The sequence below is a fragment of the Sebastes umbrosus genome, chromosome 14 (assembly GCF_015220745.1).
Source record: "Sebastes umbrosus isolate fSebUmb1 chromosome 14, fSebUmb1.pri, whole genome shotgun sequence".
Taxonomy (NCBI): Eukaryota; Metazoa; Chordata; class Actinopteri; order Perciformes; family Sebastidae; genus Sebastes; species Sebastes umbrosus.
The window spans coordinates 28053003-28075408 of record NC_051282.1 but is presented as its reverse complement, the minus strand read 5'-3'; the positions used below and the strand labels follow the sequence as shown (position 1 = coordinate 28075408).

Below are 22406 nucleotides of genomic sequence, written 5' to 3'. Positions count from 1 at the left end.
GCTCGATCTGTTGACACGTGGCAATGCTGTTTTACTTTCTTTAACATTGCCAGATAGGCCAATTGTGCTGCATTCATGTGGTGTCGGAATAATTGGAAATACAAGTTCCTGACTGGTAAAATTCACTTGAATGCCCCCTTAAGTGGGAACAACAACTCAAAACTTGAAAAGTTTTGTCAACATTTACAAATTATTCTGCAGCACTTTCACCATTTACAATTCTACAATATCATTTAGCAGACGCTTTTGTCCAAAGTGACGTACATCTGAGAATTTGGAGGGAACAACGTGAGTAAGTGCCAACAACAGCTTCAAGTCCGATCTGACACAGGTGCCGACAGGCAGTGCACAGGGTGTATAGAAGCAGATATCACTTTTGTCATCATTAACAATATCAACAACGTCGTCAATGTCATCATCATCATGAATATCCTAATCAACATCAACAACATCCTCAATATCCTCATCATCAATATCATCGTCATCGACATCATCAATAGCATCAATGTCATTAGGTGCGGAGGTGTTCATGAAAGACCACCTTAATTTAAATAAATAATTTGCTATACATGATGTCAAGTGTTTTTAATTCCTTTCTACACCATACAGGCATTGAATCGTGTGTTCAGGGATGCATGAAGTTGGGGGTGGGAGGAGAACCATATTAAGCGATGGAGGTTGGGGTAGCGTTGTAGTACTGGCAAGAACTTCAACCTACTTTCCGCCCTGGGTATTGGTATTACTCATCCAATTAACAAGACAGAACAAAACAGACTAGTCCATCAACAGATGAGACTCAGATTTTCTGGCTGAAATGGCAGAAAGTGAGAGTTGTTATTTTTTCCGTCAAGAACCGTCCCAAAGCCCAGAAGACTTTATCTTTCTGGCATTTTTGTTCTATCCAAGTGCACTTAGTCGCCAAGCCTGTCATCCTCTCTGCGTGTGAATGGGATAGAGGAGATGAAAGGAGGATGGAGCAAAGTTCACCGAACATTTAGGGATACCCAATTTTTTTCCCATTTCACCCCCCCCCAGAGAGAGATCTTTTTAGGGGTCCACCGTGCAAGGCGCTGACACGGTGTCAGGTCCGGGGAGAGTGCACTAGAAGGTGGGAAATGACGGCTTTTAGGGTGCCCATTTTAGGCTTTTATAAGACATCCTAATGCAGGGGGATGGGAGGGGGGTAATCCAGACTGGCTGTCCACGACTTTAACCAATATCACCAGTGAATGGAGGGAAACCGGGGAAGAAAACACACCTACAAAATCTGGAGTTAGAACATGAGTGTACTCTCTGTACATCGAACTGTAAAGCAAGGAAGCTCTGTCTGTCTGTCTGTCCTTCTGTGTGTTATTCTTGTTATTATATCTCAAGAACCGCTCATCCGATCTATTTCACACTTGTTGGGTGTATTGCTCAGGACCCAAGGGAGTGAGGTGATGAATGTGGTGCAATTTGTCCAGATGGTGGCGCTATAACAATGAACTTTACGTATTGGCCTGTAACTTTTGAACTGTATGTCTCAGAAACAAAATTCCCTGGATTGTGTGGGTCCAGATGAATCTACCTCTATAAACTACGCCCATTTGCGTCTAAACTGATGTTCCGTCATTTTTAATTTTGTCTAAATCAGATTTTTTTTGCTACAAATTTTGAGCAACTGTCACCAAATTCCGCATTTGAGGGACAGATGTCTGAGTGAATTTGGCAAATTTGGTGCCATTTGGCCAATAGATGGCGCTGTAGCAGCATCATCTAACTATAGAGGAAGTATTCTCTGTCTGTCTGTCTGTCTGTCTGTGTATGACTGTCTCTTGAGAAACGTTCATCCAACCCACTTCACACTTGGCGGGTTACAAGCAGTTGTACCGCGGTTCTCGACAACGCTGCACGCAGAACTTCTGCCAAGCAACCCGCCCGTTACGGACGGACACTGCACTAGTATAGAGAAACAGCAACACATTTCTCAACAGAAACACGACTGTAATTTAATCCCAGTGGCATTCAAAACAAAATACAGTTATTAATTACCATCTTTTGTCTTCTGTGGTCTACTGTTAGTCTCAGATCATTTGCATGTTTGGAAAAAGAACAAAAAGAAGTGCTTCTTCACCTGAGGTTATTAAATATTTTTGTACTGATCCACAACCATTAGCATACAACACTCCGGCCTGTTCGCTCATTAGCCTCTCTCCACAATGACCAGTAGCCTTTCAGCAGCCTATACATTATTCATGAGGAGACTAATTAAAACTAAACCTAGCCTGCCCACCTTCCATCAGCCTCGTCAGAGTGCACCCCTGAATCACTCCCCTTTGAAGCCATTAGAGGGAATGCTGGGTAAAATTCTGAGGAAATTAAATCGGACATTACTCGCAATCTGTATGTAATTAAAGAGAGGGAGAGAGAGAGAGCTAGCTGTCATCCTGTCTCTTGTCAAGCAACAAAGAAGCAATGGGCATCTTAAAGTGGAGAGAAAATTGGAGTGTTTTTTTTTTCTCTTTTATTAAAAGCTTCTGTGGCAGCAAAGGCAAGTCATACCGAGGACGTGACAGATCCCAGGTGCTTGATCTGCAGCCTAACTGATGGGCACCGAGTGTGAAATAAACCAGCTTCGCCGCTATTTTCACTAGATGACAAAAGAGCTTTGAAGAGCTGATTATTTGCGGTACGGGGCGACTCGTTCCTTTCCTTTTCATTAGCCACCAAATGGAATCAAGAGTCGATGATGGGCATCGTAACGCAGGTTAACTTGTTTTCATGAGCGCTCAAGTTAACAGAGCTGCCTGTTCAGTGTCCCCACGAGAAATGATCATTCATCAGTCATTTGAAACTCTTTTTATGTGCCATTTCTCAATAAAAGTGGAACTGTGAGTTTTTTTTGTTTTTGTTTTGTTATACAGTGGATATTCTACCGGTGCCGGCTCAGTTTGGGTTTTATACACTTGAAATCGTGGTTGCCTGATGAGATGTGGCGACTGAAAATGAGTAATTATTTCATGCAAATCAGAACCAAAGAAAAGCCGTAGAAAAGCATCCCAGAATGAGATTCAGCCACGGTCAGACTACGCCCTTCCCTTTCAGACTCTGACAGGGCATGAAAACAAGACACAGTTATACCAATGTCATGTCTATACAACACTATAGGACCTTGGTTGTGCTTCCTGCAGTATCTGTGGTAGACTAAAGCGGGGTTTATGCTCACCATAGCGTTCCAGGTGCAAGGGTGCGCAAGCTAAAAATGACATCATCACGTATTGCGCAAGTTGTTGCATCGCTTGGTCGTGCACCTCTGAATTTTTGTACCCAGGCGCCCGTTGTGTGAGCGGGGGCTTTTCAGACAGGACTGTCACAATAAAATAAAGACAAATCATGTAAAGTGGCTGTAGGCAGAATATTTTTGGCATCATTGAGCAAAAGTTCCATAATAACCATTCAGCATATTGTAATCAAGTATTCTGAGAGAAAACTAGACTTCTGCACCTCCTTGTGACCCTGGCTTTAAACATTTTTGGCCAATCACAGGTCATTTCAGAGAGAGAGAGCGTTCCTATTGGCTGTGCTCCGGCTGGTGGGCGGTGCTTGGTATTTCCTCAACTGATCTCAATATGACTGCCGGGTCACAAACTTTCTCATTTTCCAGCTAACAGTACACTACAAGATGTTTCTGAAAACATTTGAGGAGAGAAATAGACATTATAGTAACATAATATTGATTCATATTTGATCAGCGCTGCCTAGTTTGATCGTTTGATCGGAGTTAGCAAGTGATTGACAGCTGCTCAGAGACGGCAAGGCTCCAGCTCGGCTCTGATTGGTTGTTTTCCTCCGGTCTGTTAAATCTAGCAGATGCCATTAGGAGCACCGAAGGACACAGAGGAACATGATTGTTTTCAGATTTACTGTCTCATACACTACTGTCAGGATATAGCGTTTCATGAAAACAACTTTTTTTAATCATATTTGCTCTGTTTCTACCCACTGCAGCTTTAAATTAAGAAGTAAAATAATGAAATAGAAAGACGGCCAATTTGTTTTTAAATGCTTTAAAAGCAGATCTTGATTTTGCCGGCAAAATCAAAGTGTTTACAGGGTATTAAACCTTTCAACCTTCGTTTCATTATAATACATTTACTTCTTTCTTTACAGGGATTGTATAAAAGTGGTAAAGTTTGTCCATGAATATGAGATACGAGTTTACAGTTAATTACAAGTCCTCCTCTGCATTGAGGTTGGCGTTTTGCCGGTAACTCTTGTTTCTTCACAGAATCTCGTTTGTATGCCCTCTGGCGTTTTTTTACTGCAAAGAACAACGTGTTGAGCATAAACACCTTTGCCATCTGTGGAGGCCTGCACGAATGTAAACAAAGCTTGATTGAATCAATATAAGACTAGGTCTGCTGGTTTACTCTGCATTTACAAGCATCCATGATTGTAAGAGACGATTCCATAGCCAAAAGAAATAATGAATATTAAAAGAACTAATATAGAACTAATAATTTAAAGCTTGATTTCACACTTTCTGTCATTTCCCAACAGCCAACTGTATTGTGATGTGACCTGTGATGCTACGTAGGTTACTGTTAAGCTAATGACTCGTTAGAAATCCTTAAATTAGTGACATCAATATGCCTTTTCTGATACGGTACAGAAATGAGATTGTGCTGACAGAGAGTTTACTACCTTTCAGTATTGATTCTTACTTTCTCAACATCTGCATCATGTCTCTGCTGCATCTTCAGTTTCTCCTCCTGATGTTTGGACTCCAGAACTTTCATCTTCATCTCAGTCTGGAAACACAAAGAAAACCAAATGTCATATATACTGACTTCTGGAGCACTTTGAACTCTAGTGAATCCGCTGTTATTTCCATGTATGAAATGAAATTAGTAAGCAAAAAAATCCTCTGCTTGGGGGATGAAATGTTACTCATTATCAGGCAACACAAGTAACACATTTTGTTCTAGGGAGTTAAACATTGAGATCCGTGTCCTAACTTATTTTTTAGAGACACGCCTTGGAAAATAAATAAATATAGAGTGACAGGATAACAGAGATAACATGAATCTGGATGAAAAAAGATACAGGGCGTCCCGTCTTGCACACGAGCGCAGCTGATGATGAAATAAACCACATTAACATTTTAAAACATTTACCCGTGTGCAGAGCTTAAAAAACCCCAGTGTGAAGTATTCCACTGTGTGTTTTTGTGTGTGTGTACATGTTTGCGATAAAATCTTCAGTCGGTCTATAGTGAGCACAACAAAGTGACAGCCCGTGTGTGTGTGTGTGTGCGTAGTTCTGCATACACGTAACAGTTAATCATGAAGAGAGTGGCTGTCTTCAGTGTTTTCAGAGGATCAAAAGTTCAGCGTTGTCATGTGCATGTTGGAACAGATCTCCTAAAGCCAGACGGCTTCCCGGTCTTAGTCAAATGAAACCATAATGACCTATTCTTCTATGGTCTTTTTATACAAAACGATCTGTTAGTCACTGGTCATTACTGGAGAATAATTATCACATCTCTGGCGTAACATTATTAGTCACAAATATGGCTTGGTCTCTGAAAGGCGTTCTCTTTGTCTGCAGAGAGACAATAAATGATAGATCATTAAAAGTAATTGATTAATTGAAGAAATCCGGTGACTAACAGTCAGTTAAGAATGTCTTTTGTTGAGGACAGCAGCCCTGTGAGGCTGTAAGGATCATTACACACTGTCTATTCTATTCAGAACCAAACCACTAGTGGGGCTAAAAGGTTAAATTGTCTGAGGGTGTACCAGAGAAACAGAGCATGTTTTTATGTCAAATAAAAAAGGGGTTTATCCTTTGGCAGTCTTTATATTTTGGTCTGCAGGTGGTGCTAGAGAGACTGTACCATATCAGTCTTTGGCATAGACTGTATAAAATATGGACGTAGTCTCCCGTTCAACCCCCGGACAGTTGTCATGAACTGGGAAATTCGTTATAGAGACCACAACAGTTTTTTTGAACCAGGCTGTAAACATGTTTATTTCTGCTGTACATTTTGCCATGGGGCTCTACGGGGATTGACTCGCTTTGGGAGCCAGCCTCAAGCGGCCATTCGAAAACGTGCAGTTTATGGCACTTCTGCGTTAGCTTCAGGAGGTAGCCGCTTCGTCTTTGGCCGCTGACAGTAACAACAATAGAATAGTCTTGGTTGAATCACTATAATCTTTAACATAGCAATCATCCATTTTAAAACACACTTTATAGTTTTGTTCACAATTTACCTAGATTATTTCCTGCACATTTTACACAGCATCTACTTTTTTTTAATTTTCATTTATTTTATGTAATCGTTCAGTCTTTTGTAACTCACATTTGGTTCTTAAAAAGGCATTAAAATGTTTTGTTATATTTGTTAAAATTCTCATTAAATCACGTCAGCAATCAATAAATCAAACGCTCTGATAAAAAAAAAAAAAAAAAAAATCAGGTATCTCTAGCTGTTGCAGGACTTTAATAAGCCCGTCCAATCATTACATTTGGCCCAAATGAAATGATTGGACGGGCTACCTGCCTGCCAGCCTGCAAGCCTGCAAGCCTGCAAGCCTGCACGCATTCTGCCCGTGCACCCATTGCGCATCACCGGAGTCTTCAACCAGATGCTAGCTTGACAGCCGTGAGTACTAACAATAACCATGTTCGCTGTTCACGTTCATTATGATATGTTTATGTTCGTAATGATAATTCTGGGAGAGTGGCTTTGTATGTAGAACTGAACGAAACGGGCTGTCAGTGTTGCCAACGTGGTGACTTTCTCGCTACATTTAGGGATTTTGCTGGCTACTTTCATTGCAAAAGAGTTGGCAACTCTGGGCTCGTTTTTGTGGTTGGATCATTTTTAAAAATCTAGTGTACTCTTATAGTTTCTCAAGACCCTGCCTTTAAAACAATATGTTTTTCAGCCTTTTCCAACAACTCTTTCTGGTTAATTTGCACACAAGATGTCTCCGCTCACAAACACACAACACACGGGAACACAAAGAGGACCTTTGACAGAAAGATGACTGGCCATCCGCTTTGATGTCGCCACTCATGTTTAGTCACTGTCTGTTCTAGCGTGTTAATCAACCCTGGAGCGGGGTGACAATGTTCTTCCCTTGAAAGTCTGGTTGTGAGTGTGTGAACATGTCGGTGGTTAACAACATCCCGAGGCTAGCTCTCGTTTGTTCTCGTCATCAAAACAATTAAGTAGAAAATTCCCACGACATTACTTGGCACGGTCAAACCACATTAGACCTTCTCTTGGTGAAAATCAAAGGGGAGCAGCTGTGATGATGGTCTGAATAAAAATATGATTCAATTACAGTATGGTAAAGTGTATAAATATTGATACAACACAATAAAGGACAGACATAAACCGCATGCAAGATGTTAGAGAAAAAACATGCATCCATGCTTTGGTGTTGAAATGGTGGAATCTATAAAAATAAATAAAAGTCCAACGAAGACACATAAAATTGCCTTCTAGATGTCTCTCCTCATTACTGCGCTTCAGCTACATTTACACACTGTACCCTTGACAAAGCTCTGTTAAGTGTTCTGTGTCTTTTTTCTTGATTTACCACCATTTCTTGTGCAATCGAGGGGACCACAGGAGACCTGTCAGAGTAGAAAGTATAAAAAGGAAAAGAAAGAGTGAGAGAGTGAGAGAGATGGCAGTGATTGAAAAGCAGAAGAGTAAGTGGAGACCTGATTCTGCCGGCGCCCAAAAAAAAAAAAAAAAAAAGCACATGTGGGGGTGTCACTTTCTCATCCTCTCTTCAAATGCTCTTTGGAGAAAGTTTGTCAAACTAGATCAGGGGCGTTTGAAACTTGTTTATAAAGTCGTCAGTGAAGGAAGGAGGAGGAGGAATGTCGTACACCTAAGGCGTCTGAGATGCCTTCAATCAGCCCGACTGGATGGTACAGCTTTTTTCCCTCTTCTCTTCTTCAGAGTTGTAGCGAGCGCTGTAAGATGCCATGTTTTTTGACACGCCGCTCTTGAAAGGATGAGAAGGTGGGAGGGAAGAAGGGGGGTGGGAAGTAGTGGTGATGGTGATGGTGGTGGTGGGGGCATATGAGAGAGGAGAAGACAGAAAGCGTTGCTTTTTCTGCTCTCAAAACCGGCGCGGGGGTCAAGGCCTTTTTTTTCCTCAGAGGGATGTGTTCACAAATCGTCTGCTAAATGTTTGGGCTCCACAAAGCAAGGTTGCGTTTGTGCATCTCCTTCCGTCTTGCCTGAGATGCACAATGTCCTGGCGCGTCTTTCATCCTCAGTAAACACAGATGCTCGAGGATAGTCGGTGTGCGGCGTTCTGCTATCTACTGAGGAGCAGCGAGATGTCATTTCCACACTCTGACAAGAAGTTAATTTACTGAAATCTCTCCAGATAGTAAGGTTGGATAAAAAAAAAACAACAACTTTGGCTACAATCGAATCTCTGACGTGTGAAAAAATCACTCATAGTTTTAGAGAAGGGTAGTTCCAAACACAGTAAACAGATTATTATCAGTCGGCTACCTAACAGCCAGCAGGGGGCGACTCCTCTGGTTGCTAAAAGAAGTCTGATTGTATAGAAGTCTATGATAAAATGAGCCTACTTCTTACTTGATTTATTCCCTCAGTAAACATTATAAACATGAGTTTATGGTCTCAATCACTAGTTTCAAGTCTTCTTCAATACAGCATGATGTTTATTTAGAAAATTAAGGTCCTATTTAGAGTCAAATAGACCATAAAGCAGGGGATGCTTTAGGGCGGGGCTACCTTGTGATTGGCAGGTCGATACCACGGCGTTGTCCGGTCTGGGAGTTGTTTTCGTCTTACAAATTTAACCCTTTCACAGTCAGTATTCAAATGCTTCTGGGTTTTTTGTGTATATATAAGTATGTAACAATAAAGTATAAATCCCCAAATAGCCCATGAAATAAGGAATAGTCCCACAACATTAATCATATTCAACATGAATTATTATTAGTTATACTGATATCGTTTGTTGTGAGTAGAGGTGACTGTGGGTACAGTGGCGTGGCGGCGGCGCTGTCCCGGGCACGGGGGAGATGGCGACAGAAGAACATGTCATCCTGCTGCGCCGCACCGCGAAGCTTAGAATACCTTCGAATATTTCTAACCAAAGCTTCCAAAAAATGGTATTTGGAACAGCCCTGCGGTGACTATGTTCACTTTTTACACACAGTCTATGATTATTACTGAAAATGTGTCATATAAATACATCACGTTCATAAGAATCAAGTACAGAGGACAGAAATGCTTGAAATAGTAATTTCATCATTATGGAAGCCTGTTGGTCCCTGGCGTCTCTCAGCCTGAAGAACTGGTCCCCTTTAAACTACAGAGGCTCACGAGCTTGCTCTTTTTTAGCTTTGAAAAACGTTCAGATAAGAAAGGCTATGGCCCGCTAAATCACAGGCTGAGAGCTCAAACTCCATCCCAGAGGATCCTCAGATTAGAGAGACTGCATCATTATGGCAACGGAAAGCAAAGGGGATCTGATCCCCAGTCGGGGGCTTGTGACCATTAGAGTGCGACTGCTTGACACGAAGACGCTCATCTAACGTGCTGCGCCTGCTGCCAACAGTCCCTCAGGTCAGGTACCGAGGGGCTAGTTTGAAGACAGCATGTGCACGCTTGCATGCAAACTTTAAAAGAAAGATGGGGAGCTTTAATCAGCCTGTCAGTATCTTCCTCTGTAATCACACAACTCGAGGCCTATGGCTGAGCCTAATTCATCGGTCGCCATTTAATTGAATTTCCAAATAAAGACCCAGCCCTCACAATACCGAGCACTTCTAGGGTGTTCTGAAGGATTAGCAGGACTACGGTGCTCCTGCCAGACGTTTTCCACAAGTCGCCCATAAGCAAAAACACACACTGTATAAGCTAAGTGACTCAGAGCAATGTCTGCGTGCGGTGAAGTTTCTCAGCTGCCACTCATTGTTCCATTGGAAAAGAGCAGTCAGCATTCTTATCAATGCAGTCGGTGAACTTAGTGGGAGGATGAGTTCGGCGTGAAAGCTGAGATGTTCGTTAAGCCGCCGCCAGCTTAATGACATGTGGCGTGTATAACGCCTTAAACCTGGGTAAATTTTCAACTAGGCTTTCAGGATTTAAGGGAAGTGATGTCACCGTGATTTCCTAGACTGGGCCTAGACAGCCACGCCATGGCAGGGTTGGACGAGGCCTCAATGGTTCTGCAGGAAAGCTTAACGTGGCTATTGAGGATGATATGGTTGAGGTGGGATTGGTGACTCGAGTCACTTCTATAGAAAAATACTGTGGGTGTGTGTGTGGTAACAGCTGTATCCTGTGGGGTTCCTGAAATCCACCTAACACTCTTTTAATTGCTAATGGTGACTCAAGACATATGATCAGTGAGGGCATCTTAAATAATAAAAATAAAAGAAAAGGGGCTTTACAATAGCATGTCATAAACCACAGAGCTATTATGATTCCCCTTTTACAGGGCAGCGGGTGGAGTCAAAAGGGAATTCCCAGAACCTCACAATGGGAATCAGAGATGTATTGGGACAATGCAGCAGAGTTCAAGAGAAGCTTCTGCTGAGGGCTGATGGGAATGGTATTAAATCTGCAGGTCATAAACTAAAGTAGTGGACAACTTGAAATGTTGACCTGCTGGTGGCTAGATGAAAAGCTATGGGTGATTACAATTAGAGGGGGAAATGCATGCGTGTCGAAAATTTCATGGCAACCCATCCAACAGGTTATAAGACATTTTACTAACAAAATACAAATGCCAACCTTATGGTGGAAAAGTCATGGATGTATAAAGAGAACTGGTTACAGCGTTGAAGGCGGGGCCCCGTTCATTCCTATGAAAGTTGCTCAGTGGCGCATGAAGCCAAAATGGCTCGACGTCCGAGTGGAAAAGTACCTTCCGGCGATCTTCCGCATTCATTGGGCCCATGGAGCAGGCGCATTTTACTACTTTTAGGACCTAATGATTTAAATAAGGGCTAATCAAGGGTTCATACTGGGAAGTTGATTCACCTAAAAAAAAAGTCTATGGGGAAAAAGTATTTTTGGGTCCAATGGCATCAGGTGACGGACACAGAAGTTGTAGTACTGCCGTTTGGCCACTACGAAAATTGGCATCAACGATTGGCGCTCTTCCTGGGAGCTTGGGAAAAGTCAGTGGATCACCAAAATCAGTACGATACATCATCTGGGAATCATTCATGTCTGTACCAAATTCTGTGCTAATCCGCCCAGGAGATTTTGAGATACTCTGCAGGATAAGTGAAAACGTTGATCCGCTAGGGACGCTAGATTAGGGCTGGACAATATCACAATATATATCGTCAAAATGATATAAAAATGTCTATTTTATAAATGTTTCTATATTGTTTCTACGGTGATATATGCTAGGCCTATATTTATTTATTTTCTTTGTATAATTTCACTTTTCATTTTGCACTAAAATTTCGAGTTAAATGAGAAAATACTTTTAATTTGTTAAGTATTTAATTTACAAAAACAGGCTTTACCATGTGTGTTATTTCATATAGATATGAAATGACCTTTATCGTGATAGAAGATTTTGGCCATATCGCCGAGCCATACACTGGAGGAAAAAAGTCAGGGGATCATTAAGTCAATAGAAATAGAATTCATCCTCTGGGAAAAAATGTATATATGTACAAAATTTCATGGCAAACAATCCAGTAGTGGCTGAGCTGATTCAGTCTGGACCAAAGTGGAGCCGACCGACATTGCCATCCCAAGAGCCGTGCCACTAACATGGCTAAAAAGCATGAGCACAGTCTGCTGGCAATGACTTCTATAAGCCTCGAAGGAATAGGAGGTAAGGCCACAACACACTGTCAATAGTCTCTCTTTCAATTCATGGACACATTTTGCTTTTTCACTCACATTTTCCCTACAGCTTTATTTTTATTCTATTAAAAAAAAGTAACCTCTGTGTATGGTAACGGAAATGCAATAGATTGGCTACAGTAGGCAAACGGCACAAACCGAAGCACCATGGGGAAAAAAAAACTCCAGTTCTGCACCATTTACTCTTATTTCCCAACGTGTCCCTCCCAGTGTTTCTCTGTGACTTTCCTGAGCTGGTTCCCATATTGAGAACCTCAGTGGAAATGACAGGCCAGTTCAGTTTCCTACAGCCTCTCTCCTCATACGAATGGTGTTTTTTTTTGTACACCACACATACAAGAGGGGGACAAAATATTCTTAACTCTCAAATAAAAAAATTCCATAAACTACAGCCACAAAAATGACCATGGAGTTGAATCAACAACCCTCCGACTCAGTGTTCAGTATTAAAGGACAAGGCAAAAGTGAGCATGGCTCACATACCCCTGCTCACTGCTTGATCCCTACTAAAGTAGGGCCAAAGGTTTTGCACTTTTGGAAACATTTCAAAAATCTTGGGCACCCTGGACTTCTAACCCTCAAAAGGGACAACTAGACCACACTGTCAACCATCATACCAAATTTGAAGTTCCCAAGTTAATCGTTTCTGCTAAAGAGTTCTGCTCCGGAAACGAAAGTGTGACACGCCAACAGGTGTATAATAAATTCGGTATTTTTCAAACTGAAGGGGGACGACACTTTTTGAAATTGGGGCCAGTATTGAGGGAGAACGCTGCAGCCGCCAGTCACTAAACAAGCTGTAATGCGATATTTTGGGGCAACCTGGCACCGTCAGTTTACGTCCAATAAAAGTGCTTGTTTTTGCCACTGACAGGCTCAGATTGTGTGTCTGACAACATTATGGAAAGAACCCTACAGAGAAATAAAACCTTTTTCAAAAAACAAGCTCTTTTAGTGGACGTAAACTGACGGTACCAGGTTGCCCCAAATGATTACATTACAGCCCGTTTAGCGGCTGCAGCGTTCTCCCTCAATACTGGACCAATTTCAAAAAGTGTTGTCCCCGTTAGTCACTTAGACACACAAACATGAGAAAATAGGTTGAAAAATACGGAAGTTATCCTTTAAGATGAACTGAACATAACAAGCTCCACACACGTTATTGCAGGGCTTTTGAATTGGATTGCATTATTGTAGATTGTACTGGTGTAACTTATAAATTGGTAACTCTGTGTGTATCAAAGTAAAGTTGGTGTGGAGGATAAATATGGTCTTCTGAGATGTGATAAATTCATATTCCCACCACACACTGCTGTATGTAGCCAGTCAGCTAGTCTGAGGCAGGATCAAACAGCATGAGACGTTGCTTTAATGTTTTCGCATTGGTGTTGCTACACTCAATATCAACCCACAGGTAGACCGGCCGACTGGCTGGATGCGTACGGAGGAGTGTGTGCGTGTGTGTCCATGCATGTGAATCGAAAACAGATCTTTGTTATGACAGGTCAATAAGGAGGACCATTGTTGTCCATCACGTCTCATATCCTTCCCCCTTTCTCCCTCCATTCTCCAGGCCTCTCCCGGTGAAGCCCGTCTAACTGACTGGAGCACTTTTTCCCCAAGCAGACATGAAAAGCCGCGGCTATTACAGCCAAGTCATGCTCAGTTTTATATTTAACAGTGCGGGTAAAGGCCGACGGTGGAGGGGAATGAGTGGTGGTGGTGGGGAGGGGCAGAGGGGACTTCAAAGCATGCTTTCAGAATGGGATTTTCAGCTTAAATCCACATAAGGAAAAAACTGTCATCACTGGGAGCCGGCATTATTTTTGTCTTCTAAGAGGAGCGCTCGCCTCGGCCATTTCAACAATACAAACTATGCACAAAGATGTATGTACATGGCTGTGGGGGCCATAAAGCAGTCAAGGGAGCTTTAACTTGTGTATGTGTTCAACACTTGCTTCCATACAAATGCTGAGCTCACTGAATAGTGAGCGGCAAGGGTTTAGGCTTACTGGGATGGACATAAAGGGTAGTCTTTAAAATATCATGCCCTGCCTTTGGATATACAAAGAGAATCATTAAAGGACTCTGATATTTATCACACATAGAAGCTTTTAGGTACTGTCAGGGTTTGCGAAGGGCTCTTACTGTGGTGTATGCCTCCTTGCTCTGTGCAGGCTGTGAGCCCTGATCATCAGCCAAGGTGCCGTTCCTCCCAAAGCTTTGCTTGAAAATCTATAGAGATAAAGAGGAGCGAGATTAGATGATGAGGTGATTGAGGAGTTCAAAGACAGCACTTTAGTCTACGTAACAATAAAAAAAAAAAACACACAAGAGACCCCTTGACAACTTACCGGAGACAAGGGAATGGGATTCTCTCGCAAATACCTGGGGTTTTCAATCTGAAAGAGCAAATAGAAAAACGTTAGACCTCTTTTTCTTCTTCTTCTCCTCCTAACAAAGCCAAACAAAGAATCTAACCTCCGCCCTCAGTTTGTCATAAACAATGCGGGGAACACATCAAAAGCTTGTTGCTGCGGCCGGAGTCTCTTCCGTCAACTCTTGTCTGTTTAGAAAGACAGAACGCGTCGGGCTACTTCAAGGCATTGTGTGTGTGGCCGGCTTGGTTTCCGCTCTCAGCCCCTCTTTGCTGTCCCGACGCGGCCCTTTTTGTCAACACTCGGGACCACTAATCTGTAAGCTATCCCCGGTCCGTTTACCGTCACATGGAGACAAATGTGTATACATCCTTGCCAAACACTGACACGGCATGTCCTTTCATTATAATATGAAACACACGAGTTGAGCTGCTAAACTACCTGAGCAGTCCAAATGACTTTGCAGCGTTGCATCAGTACAGCTCACTAACTGTAAACTGTAAAAGAATCTCTGTGTTGACAACCTGCTATGTTCCTTCTACTATTTGACGTTTGTTTGTTTATGACCCCATTATTTTCCTGTGAACTCACACTATCATACAGCGTTTCTCTGTCATGCACTGAGGCGGTCTATAGGGGCCGCTAACTGGCGGCGAGATCACGACCTTTCAATAGCAGTGGAGCTGACTTTGGAGATGACAGCGATGACGCCTGGTAAACAGTTCTGTTGCTAATCTCTTCAACATGGGGATGAAGGTGGAGAACAAGGAGGACGAGTCAGAGGAGGAGGAGGAAGAAGAAGAAGAGGAGGGTGGCGTGGGATAATAAAAAAAAAAAAGGATTTAATGTTGCAAGGTGGTACAACCCACACAAAGCCGATCCAGAATGAATGGAAGATGAGTGAACAGAGCCTCAAAGCGTGGGACAAAAATGGTTACAGTACGAGGATAAAGTCACAAGCTGTTGCTTCAGGGTGAGCATGGTGACATGTGAAATAGATGAAAGCAGCTCTGCCTCCCGACTTAGTCGTGATGCAGGTAAAAACAGGTCAGACATTTAGTTAGCTGACATGCTATAAGCTCTCAACAAAAGGAGACATCCGGCTGTAAACTGTAATACATGCACACGCAGAGAGAGAGACACATGCACAAGAACAGACCACTCAATATAGTCTGCAGAGCAGCATCAATGGTGCGTGCCATGATGTGTGATGAATTGCTACTTAAATTTGGCACTGGCTAAAAAAAAAAAAGAGAAAAAAAATCCATATTTACCGAGTGATGAATCAATCAATATCCCTCTAAACTAGTGCCCAGGCTGAAAACAAGAATGGGATTTATTTTTATACCCGCAGACAGCCAGTCATCAGATTTGATTGAGCACGGCCCACAGGGCAAGGAAGACGTGTAGACTAAATGCTGTGGTGTAATGCTGGCACAGTGCGATACTAAACTTGGGTTTTGCGCACGCTCTAATTCTGCGTGCCCACACACATGCTCCTGTGTGCACACATGTTTGTCCAGCCTCGCAGCTGGCGTGGCGTCCTGTGTCATTGGAACCTGACGTGGATGGATGGACGGACGCAGAAGAGGAGCGACGCTTCCACATCACAAGGCCCGGCTCTCCGGCCAAACAAACACACGCTGATTGATGGCTTCCGAGTTTCGGACTAGCGTTGAGCAAGCCGTCAGCGAACCCATTCAACCACAGACAATGGATGGCCAAGTGGCGGGAGCTACCATTGAATTCTGTATGAAGAAATAGGTCAAGGTTTTACGCAATTTTCTCTTGTCCTCATGCTCTTTCTTCACTGCAGGTCAGTGTATGCTACACCTAACTCTCAACTCCCATTAGAGATACAACTCAAGCACACAAGCCACAGACTAACTGAAAGATGAAACAGATGCCGGTCCAGCTGACTCAGGTTTTGTGTCTCTTTAAGGAACTCCTATCGGAGTCTGAAGCAATCTGCCGTCTAGTGTCCAGTATGGCCACCATGCTGACTACACAGACTTTATTACGTTAGAGGTGAAAAGAACAAACCGATATGGACTGCTTCAGAACATCTAAAGCAAAGCTAAAGATGTTCTAGATAGTGCGACGCTTGGCTGTGCTGAAATTTCGGAGGAGCTGGGTGCTTTGAAGCAGTGCATCTATAAAACTTCTGTAAACTTGAAGGGGGGTTTGTGTGTGTGTGTGAAGGAACATCTGTTGATTTGAAAGATGCAGGCTTGGGGGAGCGTTGCCAAGCAATGCTTCTTATCAGCGTCACAACACAGACGAGCGCAGAGCGGGGCAGTGCACGGCCTCACGTCTGCTGATAGATACCTCAGATTACCCTGGAATTGAAAGAGTGAGGGAGAGTAACGTGGAGAGAGTCGGAGAAAGACGGACAGAAGGGAGAAAGTGCCGGAGAGGGCGAAAGATAGGATTGTTGAACAGAGAGAAACAGTTAAGAGAAAGAGAAGAAAGAGAGGGGCTGTGCTGTGGAACACATCACTGTGTGAGTAAAGTGGGAGAGAGGACAGAGGCGACAAGCGAAAGAAAAAAGAGAGACTGTGGGTCATGCTGGTGAGGAGATAGGGAATAAATAAGGGAGTAAAAGACATGAGGGCAGAGTGCTTATCAAGCCCTGGCCTGGGGCACTCCAGACAGAGCAGATAAGAGAGGCGCACACATCTTCAAATGCTCAGTTTACACAACCCTTCTCCCACTCCTCATCCAACCGTCACATCCTACAATAGTAACGAGCTGCCTAAAGGAAGTGCTTTCAAGAGGACATAGGTGAAAGGGTTTTATACCTGTTGTTTAGCAGTGTGTAATTAATACAGCTCAGCATCACTGCCCTATTGATTTAAGGCCCAGACACACCAAGCCGACATTAAAGAACTAGTGGCGATGAAAGCCGCCAGTTGCGTCACCTTTGTCTTGGCCGACAAGTTGCATTTGAACACACGGCAAAGACTACAGCCGACAGCCAGTTAGCGCGGACATTCTGCGCCTGTGTGAGAGGAAAAAACTCTCCACAACAGCAAGCGTATTGAAAGAGGCCTATTGAAAGAGGCTGGGACACGGGTCTTACCGTATGGGGTAGAACACACGCACAGGGCAACTGGAGCTGCGGTCGTGCGTTGCGATTGGCTAAATTTCAGCGAGCGCAGGCCAGATTTTATGATGTGTTGTACCTGGGGCTGCACAATTAATCGAATATTAATCGCGGTCACGATTTTGGCTTCCCACAATTAAATGAAGACGGTTGACTGCGATGTTGACGTTTCAAATTCTCCGCTCATAGAAAACTCCGCTGCCTAAATCAAGCACTTCTTAAACAGCAGCCGGTTGAAGCTGGATGGTTTTCAGCGGTCTCATATATCCAATTTCTTCTCTACTCAGTAAGAATGAGTATTGGGCGATGGTAAATTAGAACATTATCATGATGCGTTCGATGTAATCTTGTAAAATGTAGTTTTTGTCGAGAAACTTGAATAAATCCAGATGTTTGAAGGAGAAGTTTTCACAGCAAAATATAATAGAGAATAGAGAGAGAAATATGACTTCCTAAATCGATGAATAATCGTGATCTCAATATTGATCAAAATAATCATGATTATCATTTAGCCCATAATCGTGCAGTCCTAGTTGTACCCCCAAAGATATGACGCGTTGATGACGCGTGACCTCTCCTCTTTTCACCCTGCTTGGGATATACAAGTCGTTGTTATGATACGACCGTTTTCACACCATTCTCACTCAGCTTTATTCTAGATGACCATGTCGCTGAGAAAATATCTGTGTATTGGAATAATCGGATAGGATGAAGATGTAAAATAAGAAGAGGCCTCTTTTCTTTCCTCACTTCCGTTTCTCTTCTCGTGCACTGATTCGCTCAAGCTGAACAGCCAATCAGAGTGATCTCTCTCACCGACGGGCTCCGCCGCCGAATCGGCCCGAAAAGCCTCCGACACGGGCAGAGTGACAGACCGTCGGCTTGGTGCGTTGGGGCCTGTGGATGTACCCGTGAGCTCAAGCGATCAGATTCACTGTCACCGTGGATGTGAGCTGCAGCGTACTGACAGCTGCGTGTAACCGAGCAGCTCGCGGCGTGCCCCTGGACTCACCCCCAGGTTCCAGCTGTTGAGACGAGCCTCCAGGTCACTGTCATCGGGAGACAGATCTGCCTTCAGCCCCGCATCCACCTGAGGAGGAAAAAGCGTGAGTGTGTAAACAGCAAAAAACAACACGTACATTAAGTGTTATAAATTAGAGGAGGGAATTTAAATGATTTCTTTGATTGGCAGTTTGGCCCGAGGAAGCGTACAGCAGACAGTGATCGAGGCTATCATTTTGACACAACATAATTCCTCTCTTGGCAACAACAAAAGGGTTCTTTAAAAGCTTACAGACATACAGTACACCCACATGTGTTCTCCTCCCACACTAACAGCTTTCTGCTCCCTCGTTATCTCCATCTCTCCACCCTTTGCTCCCTCGCTCCCTCTCGCTCTCACATACAGCACTCCAGATGTTTGGCAGTTCCACATCATTTCCGTCACGCTGTAAATTCCACAAGAGGGGGGCACATGCAGCTAAAACTGCCTGTCATCCTTGTTTTCCCCGGCCTTTTGTTACAACGGGCCTCCGGATTTGTTTTATGCAGTATAATTCGAATGCTTCCAGGGGTTCTGTTGATACAAGCTCAGTTTACTCAAGTCGAGGTTGGGCAGCGAGGTTGAAATGGAGGGAAATATCTAATAAAGCTGAGAGAGCGATAGGGAAAGGAGAGATGTTGTTGGATTTGATTAGGATCTGGTGAAGTAGTGTGGACCTTGGGTGTACCTCAGCGGAACTGCACTGACAGAGAAATCGCTGAATGAATAGCTCGGGATTAAATGCCCCTTCTGATTAAAAAGGCATTAAGGTCCCAGAGCCTCGCCCTCGAACAAACAGAGCAAATGTTTCATTTCAATATCTAGGAATGCTGAGTATGCGGGTCACTGGCTGTTCAAAGCAGCGTGTCACAGTCTCTGTATCAAACCAGGAATTCAACGCATTGTGTTAAACACTGATAAGTATGAATGGCCTCAAATGCTTTTGGCCGCAGATGACAAGCAGTTGTATCACATTGGTACACATGTACATTGGCTTTCACCATGAGCACGTACAGTAGATTCATGAGGGTTAGATGACGCATTAAAAGGCCCTGAAAACATATTTCTCAATCAACTTATTCTTCGAAATGAACACACAATTTCTTTGCAAACATTTTTCTTTATTTTACATGCAGATTTCTGTCTGTGCTGTGTTCCTCCTGTTGGTTTGAAGAGTTGTGATCATTTTGGGGGAGATCGTTAAATCGTCTGACTTCATGAGTTGTTTTGATGTGGGCTCAGATTCAACCTAAATACACTCATTTGGCAGTTTATCAGGCACGTCTAGATAAAACTAATGCAGTCTAACACAACAGCCCTGCAACACATCCTACCCTCATGAAGGTTATAATGTTCAGTTTCATGGCTGTTTCAGCCTACACGATATCAGCCTGATTATAGCCCGACACGGCCGTCACAGGGTGTCGGCTCGGATTGGGAACGACAATGAGTGTTGTGCGCGACAATCTATCATTTTATCCTGTGTAGTGTGTCGTAGTAGACAACCCACGCCGCACCTAGGACGCCTCACGACAGAAAGTCTAGCATGTTTGATTTTTTTTTGCCTTCCACGACGTGCACCGTCACAGAGCGATCTGCCACTATTGCCATTAGCATCACGCTTCCCTCCTGATGACATCACGCACATTGGGAAAGATGAACAGCGATGATTGGTCGAGGACCGACGTGCAGTCTGTCATGTCTCTTGGCCAAGTCACGACAAGAATTTATGACTTTCAATCGCCTAATCTGACATAGTCACCATCATAATGGACACAAATATTGTGTAGTATGAACCAGACATTCATTTAATCATTTTGATCATTTTGATGGCTGTCATTCTGGTGCTGTTGAAGTATTTGAGGTGCCATCCCACTTATATCAAAATCATTAGACAACATGACAGAAACATCTCTCAGCATAACGCAATATAATTCAACAGCACGGCAAACCTCCAACATACAGTTGAATCAAACACCTCTCTAAAGAGGTACGTTTCAGCTAGGTGCACCTAGCACATTGGCGGCTGAGTGTATGTTACCGTCAAATGTATTGTGATCCCAACCATTAGCTCCATTTTTGTTGCATGAACCAGCAGCAACTTATGAGTTCGGGGAATTTCCTCCGGCTTCATGGGGAAATGAGTTCAGGAATTTCCAAATTGGTCCACATTAAAGAAGAAAGCAAAACATTGTGGCTACTATTTGTATTGGCACCAGTGGGTTTGCTGGTTAATATTTCAATGTGTCATCACAGCTACCTATAAATCTGAAAACCCAACATGTTGAATCTTAAAAGGGACAGTTCACCCCAGAAACAAAAAAACAGATTTTTCCTCTTACCTGCGGGGCTATTCATCAATATAGATTGTTTAAGAGTGAGTTGGCGAGTGTTGGAGATATTGCCCGTATGTGTGCGTTCTCTCCAATATATTAGAACTAGATGGCGCTCGGCTTGTGGTGCTCAAAGCGCCAAAAACATACATTTGAAAAACACAGCAGCAACATCTCTTTCCAGAAATCATGACCCGGTTACTCAAGATAATCCACAGACCTAGTTGGGAGCAGGTTCATGTGGAACTATTTTCTTTCTACTGAACTACACCAGCCAACCATGTCACCGCGTAGAAGGAAGCCGTGCATCTACTCATGGGCAAGAGGCTTGGGACAGCTTGAGATGTAAACATTTACGGCGTCCTCCTCGGCTGAGCTGTAACGTTAGCTAGCTCAGTGGTGCTAGGTGAGCTAGCAGTATCCAGTATAGATGCACGCCTTCTTCTGCGCAGTGATACAGTTGGCGGGTTACCTTGTACAGCAGTTGGATTCTCGCGATGTCACAAGATCACGCGAGAATCAAAGGATCACATATCACACAAAAATCCATCTTGTCAGGTTTCAAGTAATATGTTTGTGTCCAGAAAAGCCAGATCAGCGTCCTGTGAGGAGCTACGGATGTGGTTTAGGTGTGTGTGACAACACGGAGAAGTTGCATTCTAAACAACAATGGCGGCTCCTGAAGAGGTTAGCGTAGCTGCAATAACACCAGTTATATCAGAACTGGAGAGTATTTCTTCATTGAAAAAAGAGCAAAGAACGGAACTGAAGGCTTTTCTCGATGGAAAACATGTTTTCGCTCTTCTCCCGACTGGCTTCGGCAAGAGTTTGATTGACAGATGGTTCATCTAATCACCTGCCAAGTATTTGTTTGAAAGTGCCTGCCCTTTTTCAAACAGTTTCCAATGACGACTTCTCAGATAGTTCTGTGAAACAGACCATCTGACGGGTCAGGTTAGTTGGCTCCTACATGAAACTGCTCTCCACAAAGTCTGTTGATTATCTTCAGTAACCGGGTCATGATTTCTGGAGTTTTTCAAATGCATTTTCTTTTGGCGCTTCGAGCATTAGAGTGCCATCTAGTTCCATTATATTGGAGAGAAGGCAAACATCTCTACGGCCGATATCGCCAACACTTGTGAACTCACAACAAAACAATCCAGATTGATAAATAGCTCTACAGGTAAGAGGAAAAATATGTATTTAAGTCCAGAGGTGTGGCTGACAGTCTGAAACATGGTGATGAACTCACCATCCTGGCATCATATCTGGGTGACTGTTTCAGTGGACTGGAGGACACGGGTTGTGATGTGGTCTTTTCCTCATACAGCCTTCTCCTGGAAGACAAGAGAGAGAAACAGAAAGAAAAATGTGAGAGGCTAACCTACAGTACAGTACGTGAGTGTGTGCATGTCTCTGGAGTCTGCTTTTGTCCCTGTGTTTGCATATGAATGTGCTTGCGTAGGCAGCCTGCCTCGCTATTTACACGGATCAACATCTGGCATTGGTTGCATGGTTTGTGGTCTGCATTTCATCCCATCTGAACAATAAACGTCTCTGCTATACATCACTTTGTTTCCACGGACGGCCCACGGGGCACCAGCCTATGGGCTTGTACAATCCTTTTATAATCATCCACCTCAATCATTGTCTCATCATGTCG

The 22406-nt window shown here is 43.4% G+C and overlaps 1 protein-coding gene across 2 annotated transcripts in view; it reads right to left on the bottom strand.

Annotated features, from left to right (window-relative positions):
• Positions 1-22406, bottom strand: part of cep112 (centrosomal protein 112) — a 148976-nt gene that overhangs the window by 113043 nt on the left and 13527 nt on the right. For both annotated transcript variants that reach the window (XR_005209821.1, XM_037791753.1), the window contains exons 5-9: positions 21996-22080; positions 18381-18458; positions 14239-14286; positions 14033-14119; positions 4704-4790 (exon numbers count right to left, since the gene is read on the bottom strand). Coding sequence is in view for 1 of the 2 variants with exons in the window: in XM_037791753.1 (XP_037647681.1) it covers positions 4704-4790; positions 14033-14119; positions 14239-14286; positions 18381-18458; positions 21996-22080 (385 nt within the window). In the remaining variant the exon portion in view is untranslated. The remainder of the gene's footprint in view (positions 1-4703; positions 4791-14032; positions 14120-14238; positions 14287-18380; positions 18459-21995; positions 22081-22406) is intronic.